Source organism: Antechinus flavipes, chromosome 3 (assembly GCF_016432865.1).
Source record: "Antechinus flavipes isolate AdamAnt ecotype Samford, QLD, Australia chromosome 3, AdamAnt_v2, whole genome shotgun sequence".
Lineage (NCBI taxonomy): Eukaryota > Metazoa > Chordata > Mammalia > Dasyuromorphia > Dasyuridae > Antechinus > Antechinus flavipes.
Genome location: NC_067400.1, coordinates 271,641,741 through 271,666,537, shown reverse-complemented (window position 1 = coordinate 271,666,537; position 24,797 = coordinate 271,641,741). Strand labels below are relative to the sequence as shown.

The window sequence follows — 24,797 nt, the reverse complement described above, 5'->3', positions numbered from 1 at the left end:
TTGAGATTTCAGATTTCAAAACAGGAAGATGAGTCTTCTGATCCTAGGTCGAGCACTTTATCTGCTTCGCCACTTACAGCAACATAAAAATTGGAAATAGAGAGTAGTAATACTGAGCAAACTACAGTGCTAGCACCTGGAATACAAAAATCAGTTTCATACTTTCTTTGCTAGACAATGGGAACCCAGTGAAAGTATTTGAGTAGATGCATTAGAAAGACTATTAGGATGGCCCTGTAGAAGGTAGATTAGAAGTGGGGCAGGAAGATTAGTCAAAATCTTTTACAATGACCTTGATAAGAAAAAATACAGCCCAAACTAGAAACTTTTCATATAAATGGAAACAGATGTGAGAGCTATTACAAAGGTAGAATTGATAAAAATTTCCTGATTTCATCTGTCCAATTGCTACAAAATGGAGATAAAATATTTGTAGTCCCTATTTTACAGAGGTTTTATGAGGATTAAGTGAAATAATGTTTGTTTGTTTTTTGTAAAGGGTACACCATTATATAAATGGAAGCTCTTAATAATATTATTTAATGGTAAAGTTTTTTTTTTTTTTTAAATCATTTTAGTGTTTTGGAAGTTAAATCTAACATGAACGCCAGAACGTCTTATGTGTTTATTTTCAATTCCTAATGCCTAGCATATAGTAGGCTCTGAATAAATTCTTGGTGAATTTAAATGAAGTGGGTGGACTCTCTGTGGAAGATAAAAGTTGTAGAGGATGGCTAAGAATGGGATATCTGTGATTTATATTATAGGAAGAATTAATTGGGTGAGATTACAGACCCATTGGTATACTGGAGTAATGTTAATCATTAGAAGATTGAAAATTGATATTTGCTGTAGGGAACAAATAATTAAAATATTACATAAAAAACCTTTCACTTCTAAAGAATGATACCAAAAAAAGGACATAGGACAATGATATATTTTATATAATATCTAGCAACTATGGACAATTTACTTGACGGAATTATAAGGAAAGCATTTTGTAAAACCCGAAGTGCTCCACACTCTTATTATTGTTGCTGTTTTGTAATGATTTTGCTATTTCTTGCTATTCAAACTCTCTAATATTTAACTCTTCCTCAGTCTTTGTCACTGTTGAAAAGAGAGGAACCATGGGCAATCTAAATCTTGGTTAGTCTTATTTCAAAGTTATCAGCATGATGCAAGTGATTTCTCAAGAAACAAATGTTCATGAAACTTCTATAAATGCTTTAACTTATTTTCAGAAGTATTAGACAGATTGATTTGTTTTTCTAATTTTATTATGGTAAATATGGTAAAAATATGGTAGATATGTTAAATGCCCAAAATTGTCAAACACACATAGACACATAGACACATGCACACATATATATGCATGTGTACATATATATGTATATAGAAATATATACATATATACTTATGTATTTATATATACATAAGAAAAATATTTTTAATGGAATATGAAAAAGTAATTCAGCTATTTGATGCCAATAAGCTTTAAAAGTTTCATTTATATTTAAATTTATTTATTTATTTTAATATTTAAAGTTAGGAACTATTTTTATTTATTTATTTTTTGTTTGTTTATTTACTTATTTATTTTTAAAAAGCTTTTTATTTTCAAAACATGGATAATTTTTCATCATTGACTCTTGCTTAGCCTTGTATTTCAGATTTTCCCCTCCTTCCTCCCACCCCCTCCCTTAGATGGTAAGCCATCTAATATATGTTAAAATTAGATTTAAATTAAGAAAATAGAGATTAAAATTAATTTAATAATATACTTTCTCATACCAATTCCTCAATTAGAAATCTTATAAGATCATGAAATAGAATGAAAAAAATTTTGTTAAAATCTAAAATATTCCTTGATGATGCATAAAGATCTTTAATTATTACTAATTTAATTCTGTTAGCCAATATTAATTGTAATATTTGGTAAGGGAAGTTGAATAACAGTTTCAATTGATCAAGGATGAACAGAAGCAGCTACACCCAAAGAAAGAACACTGGGAAATGAATATAAACGGCTTGCATTTTTTGTTTTTCTTCCCAGGTTATTTACCTTCTGAATTCAATTCTCCCTGTGCAACAAGAAAACTGTTCAGTTCTGCACACATATATTGTATCTAGGTTATACTATAACCTATTTAACATGTAAAGGACTGCTTGCCATCTGGGGGAGGGAGGAAGAGAGGGAGGGGAAAAATCGGAACAGAAGTGAGTACAAGGGATAATGCTGTTAAAAATTACCCTGGCATGGGTTCTGTCAATAAAAAGTTTTTTTTTTTTTTTTTTTTTTTTTTTTTAAAGGAAGTTGAATAAGAACAACAGGAGATTTAAAGGCATTATTTTCTGTTACTGAAATCTGAGGTTTTACTTATACTCTATAATCTACTCTGTCATCCACCTCCATTCAATTAATTCTGAATTACTTTCTCAATACTTCCTGTATCAAATATGAAATATAAAGGATTTTTGAAGCTCTTCATAACCTGGTCTCTTTCCACCATCTAGGCTTTTTAAATATTACTCCCTATTATGAACCCAGTGACACTGGTCTCCTTCATATACTTCTCACATGATATTCCATTTCTTAAATTTGAGAATGTTACAAGGGCTATTCCCATACCTGAAACTCTCTCCTACCTTATCTCTACCTCCTGGATTCCCTGACTTCATCAATTCTTTGCTGAGCTCTGATCTTTGGGAAAGAACTTTTTCATCTCCTCTTTCATTTTATTGTTTTTCCTCTGATGATGTTTACAATTACAATATAAATCTTATTTGTACTTTTTCTCTTCAAGGTCTCCTTGACCTTGGAGATAGTTTTTGTCTTTTTTTATATCCGAAGTTAACATAGTCCTTGATAGGCACAACAGGTATTTAATAAATGCTAATTGACAGGCTGGATGGATAAATTTTTTTTTTTTAACTTTTTCATTAAAGTTTTCTAAAGAAGTTGGAGTCATTACTTTCTTTGTAACTACTTTTGTTTGTGGCCCTCTTTAGTAAAATTAAATATTATACTAGATATTTAAAATTGTAAAACTAAAGTAATATACATTAAAATAAAATGATATATATATTTAGAAATAAGATGTATTTATATACTATACAAATAATCACATGAAATTTTTCATAATAAATTAGGCTGATGTGGTTAGATAAAGTACAATACTCTACTGATGCCCTGGAAAGAACAGTAGGCAAGAAGTCAAGGTGTAGAATCAAACCCCAGCTATATAATTGTATAATTTCAGACAAGGCACTTAACGTCTCTAAATTCTTTGAAATGAGGGCATTGCACTAGATGTTTTCTAATGTCCCCTTATAATTCTAAATCTCTGATCCTAATCATCTAGAAATAATACAAACTACAAACAAAAAAAAGAAAAGTTTAGCAAATAGTTATATTTTAAGAGATTGTTCTTTTGATAGAATGCCTTTCTTGAGAATATCATTTTCTACTAATAATTTTACTTTTTTGAAAACTATTCTCACTAATTCTTATAATTGGATATAGGCATTAGAAATATTAGCTGTGTTTTCTCTGACTAGTTTAGCAGAGGGATTTATAAATAACAAGAGCTCAATGAATATTTCTTGAGTAAATAATGGGACAAAAGATGGCATTGTGATGTTGATATAACATTTTATACTTGATTCATTTTGTTGGGCTTTTTCAAAGCATAGTTTATATTGCTTATTTTTAAAAAGTACTTTCAAAATATAAACACCATAAAGCAAACCCCAGATCTAAGGAAAGGAATGAGCTAGTCAGATTTCAAATATATTTTTAAAAAAATTAATGATAATCAACAGAGATCAGTTAGGTTATCTAAACAAAGAACCCTAGATTAATATTTGAATTGATTTATAAATGCAGAATGTAATCATATTGTAGTTTTCATTTATAAAAGCTTTCATGTGAAAAAATGATTCATGCTTACTGTTGGCCTTGACTTAGATTTATGTGGATAGATTAGGAATATAGAAAAAGGAACTATTTTCCCCTGAAGTTTTAAGTATAATCAATTTAGCAAAAGAGAAATGACCAAATGAGCTTTAAATTAGTGATGGATATACAATAATAACAATAATTAATTAATTACAACAATAATAAATAGCTTACATTTATATAGCACTTTAAGGTCTATAAAGTACTTTGCAAATGTTATTTTATCTTCCTCATAACAACTCTGGCTATTATTGTCCCCATTTTACAGATAAGTAAACTGAGGTAGATAATGGATAAGTGACCTGCCCAGATTCACCAAACCAGTAAATTTCTGACTTAGGATTTGAATAACACTCTACTTGGCTCCAAATTAATGATCTATCCATAAAAGATTTAAAATGCACATGGCTGCAAATCTCACAAGATTTGTGCTACTTGTTTTTGCCAAAAGAAGAAAAGAACTGCTCTACCTTTACTGGTTGACATATTATGAAGAAAACAAGCTATTGTTATGATAACAAAAGATATGAATTCTGGGCCTGGCTTAGTAATCTATCAATGTGAGCACTTGAAATCAAGACAACACTCACATGATTAATTAAAGGGTTTTTGCAAAATAGAAATGATACAAGATGGTTGAGTACAGCTCTTCTATATCTACTTAAGCCATCCTCATCATCTCTGCATAACAGTACCTGCACAAAAGCTAGGGATTCCTGAGGTCAGAAAAGTCATCACCATAACTGGTGTTTTGTGCTTTAATGAGAAGTATTTCTTCCCATAGCTGATGGATTCTCCCTCCATTAATCAGAGTTTTGGCCACAGCTTTCTTGATTTATTTTGATTCCAAAATGCTTTTTTCAGCTTAGTTTAATTACATCTGCACCATAGTTCTACTGAGGGTATCTGACAGTGGACCAATAGTAGTATATTTGACAACCATTGATGGCAACAGGGTTCAAGAGATGAGAAGTAGAACAGATTTTCATATCATGATGAAAACTGATAAAATAAATACTAAGAGATTATATATGTCTCGATGGAAAATGATGGGAAGACTGTTCCCCTACTTTGATTACTGAAGATGTTATATAGGTCTTCCATAGGGAGGCATACACACACACACACATACACACACACACATACATATATAATTATACATAGACTTGCTTTCCTCTACTCCTGATCCTCACCTTCATTCTGATAACTGACTTCACTCCTTCCCAGGGATGGGGCTTGGAAAAACTAAGAGCTAATCACACAAAGAACTTTTTTGCTCCCCATTCATGCTGTTCTCTCTCCTGATTGTGCATGATTATCTAGATGGTCTTTACAACTGAAATACAAGTTGGTTATGTCCATTTCCACTACAAATCTTGAATCTGACTGAGATGCCAGCTGTCTGAATAATCCTGGAATGGGTAAATTAATTTTAAAATTGAGGGGTATTTTCTGAAGTTTACTACCTAACAATAATTCCTGGCTTTAGGGCTACCATGTATCCTCCCAAACTTTTAACTACAATGCTGTATCGAATGAAAATGACTTGAGTACTTTCATAAAGTATATAATGGTATTTGAATTACTTGGACCAAGCAATATTTAAATAGTCAGATAGTTTTTTTTTTTTTTCAAGACAATTGGGGTTAAGTAACTTGTCCAGGATCACATAGCTCATAAGTCATAAGCATCTAAGCCAGATTTGAACTCTAATCCTCCTGACTTCAGGGCTTGTGCTCTATCCATTATGCCATCTAGTTGCCCCTAAGCAATAATTTTGATATTATTTCATCCCATGGCAGTAATGTTCATTTGTGGGTGCTTCTACTACTAATCTGAATCAAAAATTTGACTTTGAATGAAACCATACTGAGGGAATCTCCTCATATTCAGAAGTTTCTGTAAATTGGGTTCTAGACTTTGTGTCACACACATTTCAGTGCTTTTTTTTGTGTTCTAAAATATGTGATTTTAAAGAATGGATATTACTTCTTGAAAATGTATAAAGGTAGTAATTCTTAAAGATCCTAACTGAATTACTGTTAGACACATTGCAGTGTGGGTTTATGTGGGAAAGTCAATTATTTCAAGGATCATTCAAAGCCACAATGATCTGGGATCAGAAACAAAGGAAAGTGAAGTTGAAAACTTGAAAAAATAAAACAAAACAAGACCAGCACCTGACAAACTACTTCTGCAAATAGCCTAATTAATTCTCAGAAAGCAGCTAAGACATTCAGAGGGAACTGTTAAGTGGGATTGTTATTGATTTGTCTACAAAATAACATAGACTTCTTGAAATTGGAAGAACTCCCATTATAAGAATTCCTGATTAAACTTCCAGAGATGATTCAAGTACAGGGCTGTGATGACATTAGTTTCTCTCCCCATGCCCCACTCTATAGGGTCTCTGAAAATTAGCCTCGGGCAGTCAATGACTTCCTATCTATTTCTTCCTTTGGTATTTTTCATGCTTGAAAAGCCAGATCCATGGTTTCCTTCCAGATTATCTTCCTTTTCTTTCTCACTGTTTTTCCCCACCTTATTTTAAATTTCTTCCATTTTACCCTTCCTGAAGAGGGTTAGATCTTTTCTTCCTTCCCAAGATGCCAAACTCAATCTGGGAACAATTCTTGTGCCCAGGGGACCCCACTGAAGTCAGTAAAAGGAATGTGGGGCTACCAAGCAGTGTCTCAAGTTAGGAAATCTCTTATCATTTCATGGGCAGCTGAGAGGTCTGTGTGGCTTTAGTTAGAGTGGTAGTCAATTTAACCTCTGTGCCACAGCAACTTCAGCTCTCTAAATCACTTCCGCATAGTAGGAGGATTTTGACTCCAGAATTAAATTCTTTTTCATGGCAGACATTTGAAAATTAATCTTACCCACTATCTCTCAAAACAGGGTAAAAGTCTCTCAATGGATTCTGAAGAGCTGGAAGCTGATTTTTCAATAGCACATACTTGGACAATATTCCTACTGACTTGAATTTTGGCTTTTTTAAAATTATAGCTTTTTATTTACAAGCTATATGCGTGGATAATTTTTCAGCATTGATAATTGCAAAACCTTTGTTCCAATTTTTCCCCTCCCCCAGATGGCAGGTTGACCAATACATGTTAAATATGTTAAAGTATAAGTTAAATATAATCTATGTATACATGTCCATAAAGTTATTTTGCTGTTCAAAAAGAATCAGACTTTGAAATAGTATACAATTAAGCCGTGAAGGAAATAAAAAATGTAGGCAGACAAAAATAGAAGGATTGGGAATTCTATGTAGTGGTTCATAGTCATCTCCCAGAGTTCTTTTACTGGGTGTATGTAGCTGGTTCAATTCATTACTGCTCTATTGGAACTGATTTGTTTCATCACATTGTTGAAGAGGGCCACATCCATCAGAATTGATCATCATATAATATTGTTGTTGAAGTATATGATGATCTCCTGGTCTTGCTCATTTCACTCAGCATCATGAACTTTGGCTTCTAAAAGGATCCCTGTACTTCATCATCATATATTTTAAAATTACCAAGCCAGGAAATAGTTTTCCAGATGCTATTTATAATTTGCTTGTATTTGGTTTAATGACTTAACAATATATTAAAATGATTCTTGTATCTACATTGTATTCTGCCCTTAGTCTGTCAGCTGGATGATTTTTGACTAGGATTCCATAAATGATTATTGGGGAATATAAGGACCAAAGAGGGGGAAAGATAAAAATGCACCTCATTGATTCCTCTAGCCTATGTTCATGTATTTCATCCTAGGTAAGATGACCTTCTTTCCTCTTTTCTAAATCATTTTCATTACTATCTGATTCCACCAAATCTATTTTCCCTCCTTTCTAACTTCTCAGACCTCTTACATCTATAAAATCAGATCATATCCGGAGATAATCTGACCTCACTTAAAGTCCATAAAACTGTTTTGCTATATTAACTAATTTTATTTTATATGGAAAATCTCTTGGCTGTTTTTATTTTAAATGGACAATCTCTTTCTGTATTTCTTTATAGTTGTAAAGAGGAACTGAGTTTCAGTGACTTCTGCTATATTCTTCTAAGACTGTCTTGGGACCTGAAGGCCATAACTCCTGATCCCATTGGTAAGATTTCTCCTACATGGCCCAGTGGAACAATATAAGCCTAATTTATTTAATGGTGTTTGTACTGACTTAATCATGTCTGAAAAGCAAGTAAATTTCCTTTTATCCACTGGTCAACTGTTTAGAGACATCACCTCTCTGAGATAGCTACAAAGTTACAGTGATTTTTCAAAAACCTTTCCCTGGGCATGATCTTTCAATTTTTAATATAGTATTTTGTATGGAACTTTTTCAAAAGTAATTTTAAAGTCTACATATTAGTTATCCATCAAAGAATTTGAATAGAGTCATTTTGCTTACAGAGATATTGCTGCTTTTTCTGCAAAAGCTGATATTAACTAATATATATATTATTTTTCCAGGATAGCCAACTAGCTAAAGAAAAGGAAAGGAGGTGGGGAGGACCATAGTTGTAACATTAAAAATATCTCTTTTAAATATTATGATTATTTGAATATGACTAAAATTCCAAGTGGAAAAAAATGGGGACAAAATAGGTACTCAGACTCAAAATATTTCATTTCTACCTAAAATTCCTCACAATAAAATACAGTTACTCTAATGTATCCTGAGGTAAGACATCTGACAGACAACCTCTATGAGGGGAAAATGTTGTGTGCCAGAGTCCTGAGAAAAAGCTCATTTATGAAAATCCTAACTAGGATTAACAGCTTTGGGGGGAAAAAATCAAATGACAAAAAGCATAATGTATTGAATGAATCAGTTTCCCTCTGGCTCCTGCTAAGCCTAAAGGACATAGAATTGGTATTTGAAACAGACAGAGGGCCTGAAGATAGATTTTCAATACGGGAATGAATGAGTCTTCATCAGTGAGTAGATTTATTGAAGAATTCCCAAAACACATTATTAGTAGGCCAAACTTGGAGGCAGATCCCTGTTAAGAGGACAAATAATACTTGACATTTATACTGTGCTTTAAAGATTTACAATCTTAAAACTTTCAGTCAAAATCACCTTGCAAGGTAGATGAGTATTATCATCCCCAGATGATAAAATTTGGACTAAGATTAAAATTAAATTAAATTAAATTAAGATAATTTAATCTTATCATGTCATAGAATAAAGTCAGAATTAGAACAAACTCATCTGGGAATAATCTTGTCTGTGTGTGGCTTGTGCCTTACCTCTCTCCTTGGTCCTAATCTTAGCCCCTGGGGCCATATTACATTTCCATAATTCCCCTGCCAACTTAATTTCCTCATTTCTGATTCTATTATGCTTCATATTCTAGCAGGTCAGCCACTAAGCCATCATATCAGCTGGCCTAATTATTCCGACCTAAGACAATTTCTCCTGACCAGACTGACAGAAAAGTACCACCAAACCCCAATAGAGTCTATCTACTCACTTTTGGAACTAACACCCTGAGGCCTGAATTGTTTAGTGAACTATAATCAATAGGACCCAGACTATTAAAAGCTATTTTACCAAGCCACCTATTCTTTATCTCACTTTACCTATCTCCCCTTCCTCCCTAGCTCCAATTTCCACCCCTTGTTCCAGGTTCAGTAATCAAATTGGTATAACCATCCTAACCTACTCTTATGTCAATTCAAGTAAAGTATTGGTTGTCTATGGATCAACTTACTAATGTAAGCTTCTTGAGGGCAGGGACTGTTTCACTTTTGCAAGTGGGTATACAGTGCTTGTCACAGTATTCGAAAGTAATAAACATTTGAAAGATTTTTCATTCATTATTCTGCTTAGTCCAGTGATTCCTATATCCATTACAATGTGATTCTTCCTTGTTCTTATACCTATAGATACCAAACAAGCTCTAGATTTGACCCTCTTGTGACCTGTGGACATGACCTTGCTTAATTAAACCCAAATATTTTTGTTGTTGTTTTGTCATTTTCAGTCATGTCCAATTCTCTGTGACCCCGTTTGAAGTTATCCTGGCAGAGGGCGACTATGTATTTCTTTCTCTGGCTCACTTTATAGAAGATGAAACTGAGGAAAACAAGATTATGTGACTTCCAATGTCACACAATTTGCATCTGAATAAAGAACTTGTCTCAAGTTCCATCTCTGACACTGTTGTGCTATAGTTCCCTTTTAATGTCCTGACCCAGTGTCCCCAATTGTCCTACTTCAGTTATTCTGCCTCAGAATATAACTCTTCCCTGTTAATCATTAGAATGTTTGATAGGATAAAGGTCTTATATCTTAGACATCATTAGAATATCAGGTGCCTCCCCCCATTATGTCATCCCCATCCCAGGTGCCTCCCCCTATTATGCCATTATTCTTGTTACCCTATAAAAGAATCTTTATATGCAACATTTGTTGCTGGATTCTTGGAGACGATAGTCTTATTTAGTCCTGGGACCAAACCATGGATCCATTTGGTCCCAGTAAATCTCTCCCTTTCAAATAAAATATTAAGAACTCTCTAATCTCTATTTTGTCTCAGTTTCTCAGGCATTATATTTTGGAGGCTTCCCAGCAAGATATTAGAAACTGAGAATGGATTTCTCCAGAGTCTCCTGGAAAGAGAGCAGTTTTCAGCCTTAGCCTGATGGTGGGCACTCCATTTTGGCCAGTGGAGACTAAGTCTGGATGTCTTAGGATATAATCTGATCTGTTTACCTTATCTATCTGTCTGTGCTAGCACCTGGATTCTCAGAATAATAAAATGCAGATGGGCATTAAATTCTGAGAATGGTATCATTCCAGGACGCTGGATGATCCCTCTGGTTTTGTGTCTTCTAAGATACATCTGGTCTGATCTGATTCTGAGTGCTTTTTTGGGTACTCTCTGGTTATATATGTTAAATTTTTTGTTTAATGTTGTAACTGTGCAGTCTATGTCTGTGCTCTGTGTTTTGTGTGGCTTGTTTGTCTGTTAAAGAGCTCCGCTAAAGGATTAAGAAAAATGATCAGGAATTGGTTATTTCAATATTGCAACTGTAAAATTTGCTTGTGAGTTTTTAAAACTTTTTAACTTGATTGCACTAATTTGTAAGTAAAAGAACAACAACAAACCAAAAAAAAAAAAAAAAAAAAAAAAAAAAAAACCTGGGCTATTTTAAACTGGAAGATGAAGCAGTTTAAATTTCAGGCTTGGTTTGGGCTGAACTGGACAGATAAGGCCTCTGGAGGACAAAAGAGTTTATACTCATTGCTTTGAAACTTGGGGAAAGGTTTTGGAGAACTTGTTTAAACCTGTGAAAAACAAAACAAACAAAACATATCCTTTTGGACAGTTTTAAATAATCTTACTGTTGCCTATGCAAGCTAGATTTGGTTAGCTTTGAGTATAAGATTTTAAGAGCAATGTCTTGTTAAAGCAAAGTTCTGTTAACTTGCCTAAACGGGGTCACGTGTCTCTAATCAGGTAAAGTATGTTACCTTCTGAAACACATGGGTTAATTTGTTAACATTATAAGTTACGCTTTGCTGGACATGTTTGGATTTTATGGAGTCATTTAGCTATTCACTATATTGTGAATCTTAAAAGTTTTGAAGGGAAAAGGAAAGGAGAATGCAGGTGATTTATGAAGGATTGATTTGTAGGAGCTATTAAAGGTTTGGATGATTTTAGGGAATAAGAGAAAGTATTGGGAAGGTATTTGGGAGGAGAAAAGAAGAGATGGGAGAGAGAGAAATGGGAGAGGATCTTTTGTCTTCAAAGGTGAAGATTAAACTCACCCCTCCTCCCTCACTGCTCTCTGCTACTTTAGCACTGGAGCATCTAGTTAGAAAGGTTGTAGGGTTGGGAATTGTTTAAAGAAAAGACAGGAAAGTTTTTAATGGATTTCTGTGTGGGGAAAATTGAGTGGGAAACAGGAGGGAATCTTTTGCCTAGGGATTCAGTTTAGCTCATCTTCCCTCCTCCCTGCCTCTTTGGAGGTGGAGTAGGGGGTGGGGGGAGGGCAGCCATGTGGAATCCTCTTCTCTCCCTTCTTCCTTCCCTCCTCCCCCCCCCCCCCCAATACACACTAAGTGTCTTCCAGCCGTTTTTTCATCAAGTTGTAGCCACCTAATTCTTGGCGAAAAGGAGCAAACTGTGATTTAAAATCATTGACTGAATATTTGTTTCTTTTTGCTTCATAATGATTTCCTTGTTTAAGGAATATGGTCATAAAGGTGATCTAAAATTTGGAAGGGTTATTTCTAAAAGTTTAATTAATACTTTAAAGAACTTCTTGGATTCTTTTATGTGGAATCAGGATATTCTGTATTTTACTTGATTGTATTGATTGTATCCTGAGGTTATGCTCATCATTTAAAGGGCTTCTGAAAATAAGTTTTTTTCTTTGTCCTTTTGAAAATGTTTCTGCTATAGACAAAATGTAATTTGGTATATTTGTCTATGTATTGGGCAATTTAAAGCAAACTGATTTGTATCAATATAAGGTCATGGTAAAATCTGTTTAGGATTTAACCAAAACTTTGGTTAATGGGATTTGTTATTGGAGGTAAATTTTTCTGGCTTTGTAGTTAACATTATTTGGGAGTTTTAAAGCTCCATTGGGACAATTATCTGGAGTAAAACTGGGTTAAAGTGACTATTTATCCTGTATGAGCTTAGGAATCAGTTTTGATTGTTTATGTTATGTTATAGTTAGGTCCCTGCATTTTTTCTTCCTGTGCCTGATTTCTATAATCAGAGCAATGGTCAAAAGAAACTATTAATGCAATTTAATTATGTCATATCTTGTTGTTTCCAATCTCGTTATCTGTAATCTTTATATCCTAAATACTTGGGCAAATAAGTATTTAGTCTAGTCATCTATCTGTTACTGACACACTTAAGAGCCATCCCAACTCCTACCATGTGCTTCTGGAACCTGGCCAGCTTCCGGTTTGTCCACGGTTTAAAAGCAAAAGTCCAGAGCCTTCTCATTGGATAGACTAAAAGGATGTAACCATTGACCAATGATCACCAATACTGGCTGCCTCCCATAGATCACGTCTCTTCCTGCAACTTCCTGTATCCCAGGATTCAAAGTTCATACCTCCAGAGTTCAAAGTTCATTGTTCCAGAGATCATGACCTCCCCAGGGCCCCGGTGATCATGTGACTCAGTACTTTACCCAATCAGTCCATTCACTCCTTTATGGTTTCCTTGGGATACAGACCCAGTAGGGGCCCTATTGGATCAAAGGCATGAATAGTTTGATAGCCCTTTGAGCATAGTTCCAGATTGTTCTCTAGGATGGTTGGATCATCTTACAACTCCATCAGCAATGCATCAGTATCCTAGTTTTCCCACATCCCCTCCAACATTTATCATTATTTTTCCTATCATTTTAGCGAATGTGAGAAATATGGGATGGTACCATTTCTCTAATCAATAGTAATTTAGAGCATTTTTCATCTTTAATTTCTTCATCTGAAAATTGTCTTCATATCCTTTGATCACTTATCAACTGGGGAATGACTTGTATTCTTACAAATTTGACACGGTTCTTTATATATTGTAGGAATGAGGCTTTTATCAGAAACACTGGTTGTGTAATCAGACAACTTTTTAAAGACCTTAAGTTGCAGAATAATTGATTATCTGTATAGGTAGAGAGTCTCATACCTATTCTCCTAGGAGGCCCCACAAAAGAGATCACATTATGGCAGTAAAAGAGGGAGGAAACAAGCTTTGAATTTCTACTATATGTCAGCACTCTGACGAATATTTTACAAATATATTCTTACTTGATCCTCTCAGTTCTGAAAGCTCTCTATTCATGTCTAGGATTACACAGCTTTTAAATCTCTGAAGCCACATTTGAAATCAGATTTAATTGCAGATTCAGTCTCCTTTCCAATGGGGCACTGAGTTGTTTGAGTGGATGATAGATAGCATACCCTTACCAGTGTATAAAAACAAAAAAATTAATGATTTTAATTTTGGAATCATAGACCGCCCAAAAAATACATTATAGCTTTTTATTCAAATAACATTATATAGATGATGACCAATTCTTACTCTTCAAATTGCTCCACTAGCCTTCTTTATATCTTGTCTTTTCCATGAGCCCAGTCTTTCTTTTTTGCTAATTTTTCCGTTCTAATTTCACCCTCAGAAGCTAGAGGACTCAACAACAAGTGCTCCTCCTTCCTTTGTACAACAGGATTCAAAACAATTTTTGCAAAACCAGTATTCTACATTGTATTGCCATGAGGATTACAGCTATTTAATTTTTTTTTAATTGGCAATTTTTAGTTTCATTTGGGGAAGGTTATTTTTACATTCATTTCCCTTTTAATTAAAAAAAATAATAAAACCAGGGCACTAATCGCTTTTTGGACTTTTACTATTACATAGCTCAGAAGTGGTTCTTTTTAGTAAAATCAAGTAAATCTTTAAAAGAAAGTTATTCAAATTCAGCCCTGGATTTTTGGGATATAAATGTAAACAGATGGAGAATATTCATTTATTTCTGAATATATAACATACTATATTGTATAATATTTTAAATTATACATTTAATAAATCATTTTAAGTTATCCTCATCAAAATGATTTGAAGAAATAAAACTTGAATACTTTAAGTGGGGCATATATTTATTCAAATGAAACAATTGCTTGCTGAAAAAATGGCAAATGTCCCCTGTGTTAGTGGTCAAGGAACAAGAAGATATTAGTATGCCTCCCTACTCCCTTCTCCCTCTTTCAGGAATTTTTTTTTAAGTAGATATTTTTTCTGTAAGTGTGACTAATATAGTAATCACCCAGTGAGTGACAAAACTCCTTTGAAAAATGCAAATCTGAACATGATCTGCAATAGATAGTGTTAGGAATTTGCTTCTGGACACAGAGATTGTGACTTGTTCAGGTGATATACACCAGTAAGTATTAGAGGTATGACATGAATCCATTTCTTCCAGACCACAAGGCTGCTAGCTCTCTCTATTATGCTATATTTCCTCAAAAGAAAGTTGCAGAATTACAGAGTTCAAATGCTTAATGCAACTATATTTCTCCTATTCTTAGATTTTAAAACTAAACCAAACCAACCAACCCACAAACCATCTGTTTGTGACAGAATAAATAAGTTTTTCTAAATATTAAGGTATGAAATAATGTTATATGAAACTAATTTATCAATCATATGTACCACATGACAAAATATAATTAACTCAATCCAATAAAAATAATTTAAAAAATAGAGTAGAATGGAGAGGGAGAGGAAAAAAAGTAAACACTTCTTGATTGAAAAACCATTAGTTTGAACAATAGTACTAAATATAGAATGATGAGAAAGGATTTAGAATTTTATTTTAAAGGAAATAGTCTATTAATTATAATTACATCAGTCTGCAAAACAAATACATACTCAGTACCTCCCTCCCAGAATACCAACAATATGAAATAACTTTTGGCAGTATGTCACTATTTATTTTTCCATGTATACAATATGCTTGGAAGTATTAAAATAGATAAAAAAAAACTACATTAAAGTAATGTGAAATTTCTGCTCCTAAGAATAGAATAAGTAATAATTAATTTATCCTAATATTGTAGCTTTAGTATTGGAATGATTTTTAAAAGACAAATTAACATGAAACACAAGTCTTTACCATAGAATTTTCCAAACTAATTTGGCCAAGAAGCAAATGTGGTTTTGAAATATGTTAATGAAATTCAAAATTGTAGGATACCCTCTGGATAGGAATAGGACTTGGGAGAAAAATATAGTAAATAAATGCTATTTTTGTTCAAATTACATATATATTCAGCATTTCAGAGGAGAAATATAATAGCAAACTTTTTTTCTCCCTTGACCTTTGAAAAACATCTTGAAGAATGTGTCCCACCATAGGCAAATTGGAAATACTGTTTCAAAGCAGTTCCTTCAAAATATAAAAGCTTTGTCATCTATCAAGCAATCAACAAACATTATTTATCATGTGCCAAGAACTGTTTTATAGAAACAAAAAAAAGATGAAAGCACAAAATGCATCTTTGCCCTCATACAGCATATATACCAATGAGAAACAATATGTAAATTTATTGTTCAGTCATTTTTCAGTTGTGTCTTCTTTTTACCCCCATTTGGGGTTTTCTTGGCATAGATACTGGAGTGGTTTGTCATTTCCTCTGACACCTCATTAAGAGATAAGGAAACTGCCCAGGAACACACAATTATTGATTTGAATTCAGAAAAAAAGAAGCTTCCTGATTTTAAGGGCCAAAATTCTATCTATTGAACCACTAGCTGCTTCAGTAAAGAACCGTATCCTTTGATGTAAATTAACAAGAACAAACAAAATACCTATGGAGTGGTAGCAAGATAACCTGAGAGGGAAGGTTAGGTGGCTGGGGGTGGGGTGAAAGAAAAGTAAGGTGAGACTAGGAAGATCTGCAGAAATTGCCATTTGAACTGAGACTAAAGAAGTCTGAGATATTGAAAGTTGATGGTGAAGAGGGAGAGTATTCCAAGTCTGGGAAATAATTAGGGGAAAAAGAAGATGACAAAATTGAAATAAAGTGCCTTGTTCAAGGAACAGCAGGTAGGTCAGTAATGTTGGAATGTCTTTTTTGCAAAGACTAAATAGGGAAGAAAAACCTAGGCTATGAACAGATTTAAATACCAAATAGGGGACATTGTATTTGATCCTGTCGGCAACAGAAAGACACTGGGATTTAATAAGCAGAAGAGTAACAAAGTGAAATCTTTGATTTAGGAAAATCACTTTAAAACCTTGTGGAGGATGATTTACTGTGAAGAGAGATGAGTAAGTTGAAGGATGGAAACCAATTAGAGGGCTATTTTAATAGCTTAAACAGAGCTGTTAATGGATAAATTTAGAGAAATGACTTTTTATGAGTGAAGAGAAAGGGACATATACTATCAATCAATAAACATTTATTAAGTACCTACTATATTCTATGCTTTGCAGCTAGGAATACAAAAAGAAGTTAAAGGCAGTTCTTACCCTCAATGGTCCTCACCTTCTAATAGGAGAGACAACAAGCAAACAAATATGTGCAAACAAGACATACACAAACATCTTTATATATGGAGAGAGATATCAATATCTATCACATATCCACATACATACACACATATGATGATTAGGGCATCTGTATGACAGCGAAGGTATTAAAATAAAGAGGGATTGGGGAAGAAAGGCTTCCTTTAGAGGATGGGATGTTAATTGGGACTTAAAGGAAGTCTGGAAAGCCAGTGATGGACATGAATAAAGAGAACATTACAGGCCTGGGGGACAGTCAGAGGAAATACTTAGAGCTGATAGTACATTTATTTTTATATTTATTTGACTCTGAGCATTAAGTGATTTGTTCACAGTCACATAACCAATTAGTGTCAAAACTAGATCCAAATTTTAGGTCTTCTCCCCATTCTTCTTTCACTCTTCTGTCACCTCTGTACCTCTTTTGCTGACATCACAATTCAATGGAAACTGCTCTTTCCAAATTTACCAACACTCTTCATCGGCAAATCTCATCGCCTTTTCTGAATCCTCATCACTTTCAACTTACTGCTGCATCTAATAGTGTTGATCATATCTCCCCATTCCTGAATATTCTTTTACTTCTAGGACTTTATAATATTGCTCTTTCTTCATTCTTGTTTATCTGACTACTCCTTTTTAATATCCTCTTTAAGACATTTGTCCTTGTCACAATCTATAATAATCTGTAATCTATAATAAATAACCTATCATACATAAATAATGTCAAGGGAATCCTCAAGATTTTTTCTTGTGCCTTTTTCTTTTTTACTTTGATTTTTACTCGGTGAATTTATCAGCTGATGTGAATTCAATTATCATGATCATATGGAGGTTTCTGTGGTCTTGGAGGCAGTTAGTTGAGGTAATGGATAGGGCACCCATGGGCAAATCATCTAAACTCTATTTCCATCTGTAAAATAGGACAAAAATTAGCACCCACTTGTTTGGATTGTTTGTGAAGACCAAATGAGATAATACCATAAAGTGCTTAGTGCAGTTTCTGGCATATAGGTGCTATATAAATGTTGGCAATGGTTATTAAAATTATCTTCAACTGCTTCTTGGAAATTATGAATTAAGAATTCTATAAGCATCTCAAACTCATCAAAAGAGAACTCATATCTTTCCCTAACTGTATCCTACCCCAATCACTCAGGCTCCTGACTACGGTGTGTCCCTTTAACTTCTCACTTTCTCTCTCTCAAAATGTCCATTGCCAAATCTTGTATTTTCTTCCTTCACAGTATTTCTTAAATGCATCCTCGTCTCTACTCACAGCCACAACTGTCATTTAGGTCATCATCATCTCTCTTCTGGGTTATTGGAATTATCTTCTGAATGGTTTCCTTGTGTTACCTCTTTTTCTCTTTATTATAATCCATCCTTCACTCAACCTGCCAAAGTATTTTTTCTAAAGCTTGGGTCTGATCATGTCACCATATTATCTCCCCCACACTCAAAAAACTCCAGTGGGATCCCTCTTACCTCAAAGAACAAATATAAATGCCACCATTTGGTACTTAAAATTTTCATGAATAATAAAAGAGTATTTACTTAGCACCTACCATGTGACAGACAGGAAGCTAAGCCCTTTACATATATTATCTCATTTGGTCCTTATAAAAATACTAAGTGACAGGACTCTTCATTATTCCCATTTTATAGATGAGGAAACTGAAGCACACAGAAATTAAGTGACTGACCCAGGAACTCATAGCTAATAAATATCAGATACTACATCTGAGCTCAAAGCTTTCTGATTCCAGGTCAGGTACTCCATCCATTGTACCAACCAACTTCCAATTATTCTATATCTTCCTATGTATCTATAATTGTAAATGCATCCAGTCTCCTCTAGATATTCTTTGATTCAGGTACATTGGCCTATTTGCCGATTTTCTATTATAACAATTTATCTCTATCATCATCTATTTGTAATGGCTGTTTTTCATATCCAAAATGTCCTTCCTCTTCACCTCTAGCAAGAGGTCAGCTTGCTTGACTTCCTTCTAACTTCAGATCAAATTCCCCTTTTCTTTAGGAAGCATCTCTTTGTTCCTGCAGGTCCCAGTATCTTCTGCTTTTGGACTACAGATTCTACTTTACATAAATACATAGACACAAATACATGCACATATCACATCTCCAGTATTATTACATTCTAACATTGTAAGTTCCTTCCAAACATGGACAGTTTTTATTTTTTCTTTCTAACCAAAGCTCTTCGTATAGTACCTGGCACATAATGCTCAATAAATCATTGTTGACTATCTAGTAATTGTATGTTTTGAATAATATTATTGAGGTCAGGAAAATGGAAAAATTCTACCATCATAGCTAAATATTTGCTTCTTTATGTAATTGGCACATAGTTGGCCCTCATCTATTCTCTACCATTATGGATATACTGTTAAAACTAGGAAGTGTGATTGGCAATCACCCTCCTTTATATTAGGATTTTGCATTATTCTTTGCTTTTCTAATGTTTTGAATTAGAGCATAAATGTAAAGCTGTCTTTAGTTTCTCTCTCTTAGTATTTTCTTCATGCTTATAATATCAGGCATTAAAAATATTGTTAGTTTACGAAAATTACAGATACTATTTTTGGCAAGTGGGTAACAAATTATTTTCTCTGGATTTTATAAACAGGAACAAGGGATTGCTAAATAAATATGTATTAACATTTAGAGTAAATCTTATTAAGAGCCTGAATTAGAACATTCTGTATAGGCCAAAATTTCCTATAAGAAAATTGTACTTGCAAACTGTAGAAAAAACAAACATTTTACAGAAATGTAGTTTAAGCAAAGAACAAAATGGGAAAAAGCTGTGACCTTAGCAATAGAATATAAGTCACAGTAATGTTGTTTGCAAGGACAAACTGGCTTTGTATAATGAGGTTATTGACTTGAGTTGGTTTAAAATAGTTTAAACATGAGAGTGAGTTCCATTGTATTTCAGCCCTGTAACAATAGCAAGAGAAGCAAAGACTGATCAATAAGCCACTATTAAATGCTTTAAGAATCTTTAATCAAATTTTTATAAATATTTAATTAAACTATAAAGTTATAATTTGGGGGGGTACAAAAAGGACATATATTATCATATATTATACAAAATATATATGTTTGGCATCATATTTGCTATCATTGTTACATTGATTAGATCTCTTCATTTTCTTGTTTTTCCAACTTATAAAATTAGAGTATTTGATAAACTTGACTTCCACTTTCCATTGCATCACTCAGTCTTCAATGTTATAAAATAGCAAATAGTAATTAGCCAGGTCTTACAACATCTTCCTTTGTCTGATACTTGATCCCTGTTCAACCTTCTGTTTCCTGATTTTTGACATGAAGGGTTTGGACCAGATGGTCTCTAAGGTTTCTCCCAGTTCTAAACTCATGATCCCGTGAAATTAACTTTGTTTCTTTCTCCCAGTCTTAAATCTGAAAATCCACATCTTGGCTGGACTTGAGATGTATATCCCAAGGAGAAAGAAGCTAAATGCTTTCCCTCAAGTCAACTTTTTCAAAGAAGAAACAATAGGTAAACATATAACATTTCCCCACCAAAAAAAAAATCTTTCCCTAATAAAATGCTGATTTTCTTCATCAAATGAAAGGGCCATGAAAAAGACAAATTCTTTACAACCAGAAACAGACGGTATGATATAATGCCTTAATTTGAATGAAGTCAAACAATATGAAAAGTATTAAACCTGTAAAAAAAATAAAAAATTCTTTAGAAGGTGAACTCCCCTTACTCCCTATTCCCCAGATGGAAGAGCACCAATATAGAAATAAATGCTTTGCTGCAATGACATATTAACAACCTGGATCAGAATGTATAAATAGCAGACACATCATAAGGACAACCCTGTCTCTGCTATTGCAGAACAGCCAATATTGTCTCCGAGGTTATTTCATTGATTATAAATAGACCACATCAGTGGCAAGTGTACAACATGAGAAGCATAACCCATTAGGTGGTAATGGATATTACTTGAGGTTGCTTCATTACCTTTACTGGCTCAGTGACTGATTTTTCCTTGTATAAATGCCACCCTTTAGACAAAATTCCTTCCACATCCGGCTGTTTAGCTTGAACTGCTGCTTCGATTTCCTGGGGGGAAAACACACAGTGTAGATTAACTTCACAGTGCCAATAAAATTACTAACTTTAAATATCCTCTTGGAGGCTCCACATGTGGTACTAAAAAATATCATCTAAGGGCAAAAGAAGGAATGAACACCGACAGAGAAACACACACAAAAATTTACCCCAAATAGGTGAGCCATACCAGTCTCTGTGAAATACTTTTTTTTTTTAATATTTAGCTCCTGCCTTCTTTGTTTTTCTTATATTCCCAGATACATCCTTTGTTTAGCTCTATATCATCATTTATTATATACATCACTGGATTAAAATAGCTTTAGAGATAGAAGGGACCTCAGAAGTCATCTTGTCTAACAAGATGAAGTCTTCTAGTCACTTTACAGGTATCCCAGAGAGTTCAGGTGTTTTATACAAGGCCACACACTTGGTAGCAGGTGTCAGATAAGGATGCATACCTATGCCTTCTGATTCCAAAGATACTGTTCTTTGTACAATATTATATTGCATATAGATATAATTTATATTTTCATATATCAATTAAAAACAAATGAAATACAACATTTCTACATAACTGGCACAGTTCATTTATGTTATTAGCAAGAATAACTTCATTCTTTCATCTTGTTTTACAAGAGCCATCTTGGTTTTAGAATCTCATAGCAAATTTCTAAATAAAAATCAAATAATTCTTTCTATATCTAGTTTTTTAAAGAGATAAGTACCTAAAATGCAATATTATTTTAGTTCAGAACTATGAATTCATTGGGATAGGAAATACCCAGTGAGATTCTGACACTCCAGATTATCAAGTTTTCCCTGAATTATAGGTTGTGTGTCTGTCTTTTTTTTTTCCTGAGGCAATTAGAGATAAATGACTTGCCCAGGGTCACACAGCTAGGAAGTGTTAAATGTTTGAGACCAGATTTAAACTCAGGTCCTCCTGACTTCAGGGCTGGTACTCTATCCACTGTACTACCTAGCTGCCCTCCCAAAATTATAGTTCTAGAGAATTATCTGGAACAGCCAGAATTTTAAGTGAATTGAACAGGGTTACAGAGTCAAAATATCAGAAATAGAACTTGAATCCAGACAATTCCTAGGTTGCCTCCTTACCAATTGTAATATACTGTTTCTCTTAATTATTAATATGCCTTAGCTTACCCTTATGAAAAGGAATAAAATGAATTTCTATAATGATTTTCAGTTGGAAGAAGAAAATATCACATATCTTCAAATATTTTATTGTGAGATTTTTATTAGAGTTACTTTATGAAGAAAAAAACACAATAAAATAGGTATATATTTCAGTTAAAGGAAATAAAGTTCAATATTTCTAAAAGAGATTTTTTTGGGAAAATACTTTTTGTACATTAGAAACATTAGAAAACAAATATTGATTAATCAATGCCAGACATCAGTCAGGGCCTCTACCCTCTCTTCCAGAAAGCTTTTCTTAATTAGCCAAGATCTACCATTCACTTTCTATTGTCACATAGAATTCAACATAGCCTCATTTCTGCATACTCACACATACACATTTATATATCTATACAGACATATGTATATACATATATGTATGAGTACCTATACAAATATGGGTTTATGTATAGTATTTTTAAATTTTATGTCACTTCTCTATATATTCTGTTTAATTGTTTTCCTTTCCCCTATAAGGGTTTTCCCTTTGGGGTACTATATGGATACAGCAATGCTTTGTATAGTGTCAAGAATAATGAAAGGCTGAGACTCAAAGAATTATTGAGTTGTCAGATATCCCTGACCCTAGCAAAATAGTGCTCAGTCAGATTCAGGTTATATACAAGCAGCAGAGTATATGGAAGTTATAAGTCATATCCAGGTGGAAAGAATAAAAGCAGGTGAAAAGAGATTTAAGGAGTCTATTCAAACAAGGATCTAGGAACAGGCTATTAAAGCAAGGTCTAACATGGTTTCTTAACTGTGAGTGTGTGTGTCTGACCTTTTTGGCAATCTGGATAAGTCTATGGATTCAATCTCAGAACAATGTTACTAAATAATTGAAAGAAACACTAAATTTCAAATAAAAATTACTATAAATAAAGAGGAAATTTTTTAACCATCCAAGTTCATGGTCCTCATGTTAAAGACCCTTGGTCTAAAGGGACAAGATAACCAAATTGTGAGAAGATTTTATCATTTATCTAAAATCTGGGTTTGTTCATTTATTTATGTAATCAATACACATTTATTCAGTATGAACTATTTGCAAGGAGATCAACTGGGTTAGTTCTTGAAAGCAAAGTAAAAAAAAATTACTGTGCTCATGAACTTATATTTTATCAGGAGAAAACAATGTGTATATTGAAAAAGTAATAGACATAAAGACAATATAACTTGAAGGGGATTCTAATAAATGGGAAGATGACAAGAAGGGCTTTTTGCACAGAAGGTAACGAACTATTTGAGGAACCCATAGAATCTAAACCGTGAAAGTAAAAAGTGAATATATTCCAAGTATATATTTACAAAGATATGGAAGATTATGAAAGTGGATTTATGGAAGAAAACAAAGCCAGACTAGAATACCGAATGCCCAAAGGAAAGAAATGTTAAAAAACAATTTGGCAAGATTGATTGGAACAAGACTTTTGGAGCCTTTTATATGCTAAAAAGAAAAAAAAAATTGGGGTGGAGGGGAAAGGAGGAAATGGGAAGGTAATGTGTACATTCTTCTAGAGACAATCTTGAACTTCATGAGCAGAGGAATGAGATAATCACATATGTACTTCATATGTCAACTATGTGGATGACAGACGCTTCTGGAATAGAACACTCAGGAAAGATAAAGTTCTAAATTAGGCTGATGGAGTAGAGAGAAGCTTTAAAAATGTCACTGTAGAGAAAGAATCAAAATTTTCTTACAAATGAGGGGTGACAGAAAAGTAACATAGATGACCAAAAAGTTGGTGATTCCCACAACAGAAATAGGAAAGTTTAAAAGAGGTTAATTTTTTGTTCTGTTTTTTCCTTTTTAAAATATTTTTTTTCTTAGTATAGGGGAAAAGAATAAGTGTTATTTTAAACATATTTTTAGACACATGTTTTCCCTTTTGTAATATTGTATTCCAAAATTTTCTCTCCTTTAAAGTTGTTGGGGAGGTGGCACTAAGATATCAGAATAAAACTAGGAAAGTGCTTGAGCTTTCTCAATTTCCTTTGAAAACCACATGAATCCAAGCCTCTGAACAGACTCTGATGGAATGAAAACTCTAGCTTAATATAGATTGGAAGAACTTCAAGAAAGGTCAATGTCACTGAGGTTAAAAAGGTATTCAACCTAGTTCAAATAGGAAAATTGATGAGAGGGTCTCAATCACTACAAATCCATAACTGGGACGATCAATACTTGCTCAGTATAGGATCAAATCAGTGGGGCAGCCTCTGGTTCCAGCTCAGAAGGCAAATTCTGGGGAGCCAGGCCAGGTCCTGAAAAAAGAAGCTTAAAGCCAAGGTGCAGAGCTGCGCAAAAAACTTGTAATAATAATACCTCTTTTGCCCCAGGAGCAGAGCTCCTGCTGGAACTAACCATGAAATACCAAAAGAAAAGGAAAGAAAAGGAGCAAGAAGGAGAAAAGAATCTTGACCATAGAAAGCTACTATGGTGACAAGGCAGACCAATAC

At 33.6% G+C, this 24,797-nt stretch overlaps 1 protein-coding gene across 1 annotated transcript in view; it reads right to left on the bottom strand.

The window, feature by feature from the left end:
- DMD (dystrophin) overlaps positions 1-24,797 on the bottom strand; it is a 2,219,276-nt gene that overhangs the window by 769,436 nt on the left and 1,425,043 nt on the right. The window contains exon 49 of the mRNA XM_051991017.1: positions 21,042-21,143. Coding sequence (XP_051846977.1) covers positions 21,042-21,143 — 102 coding nt within the window. The remainder of the gene's footprint in view (positions 1-21,041; positions 21,144-24,797) is intronic.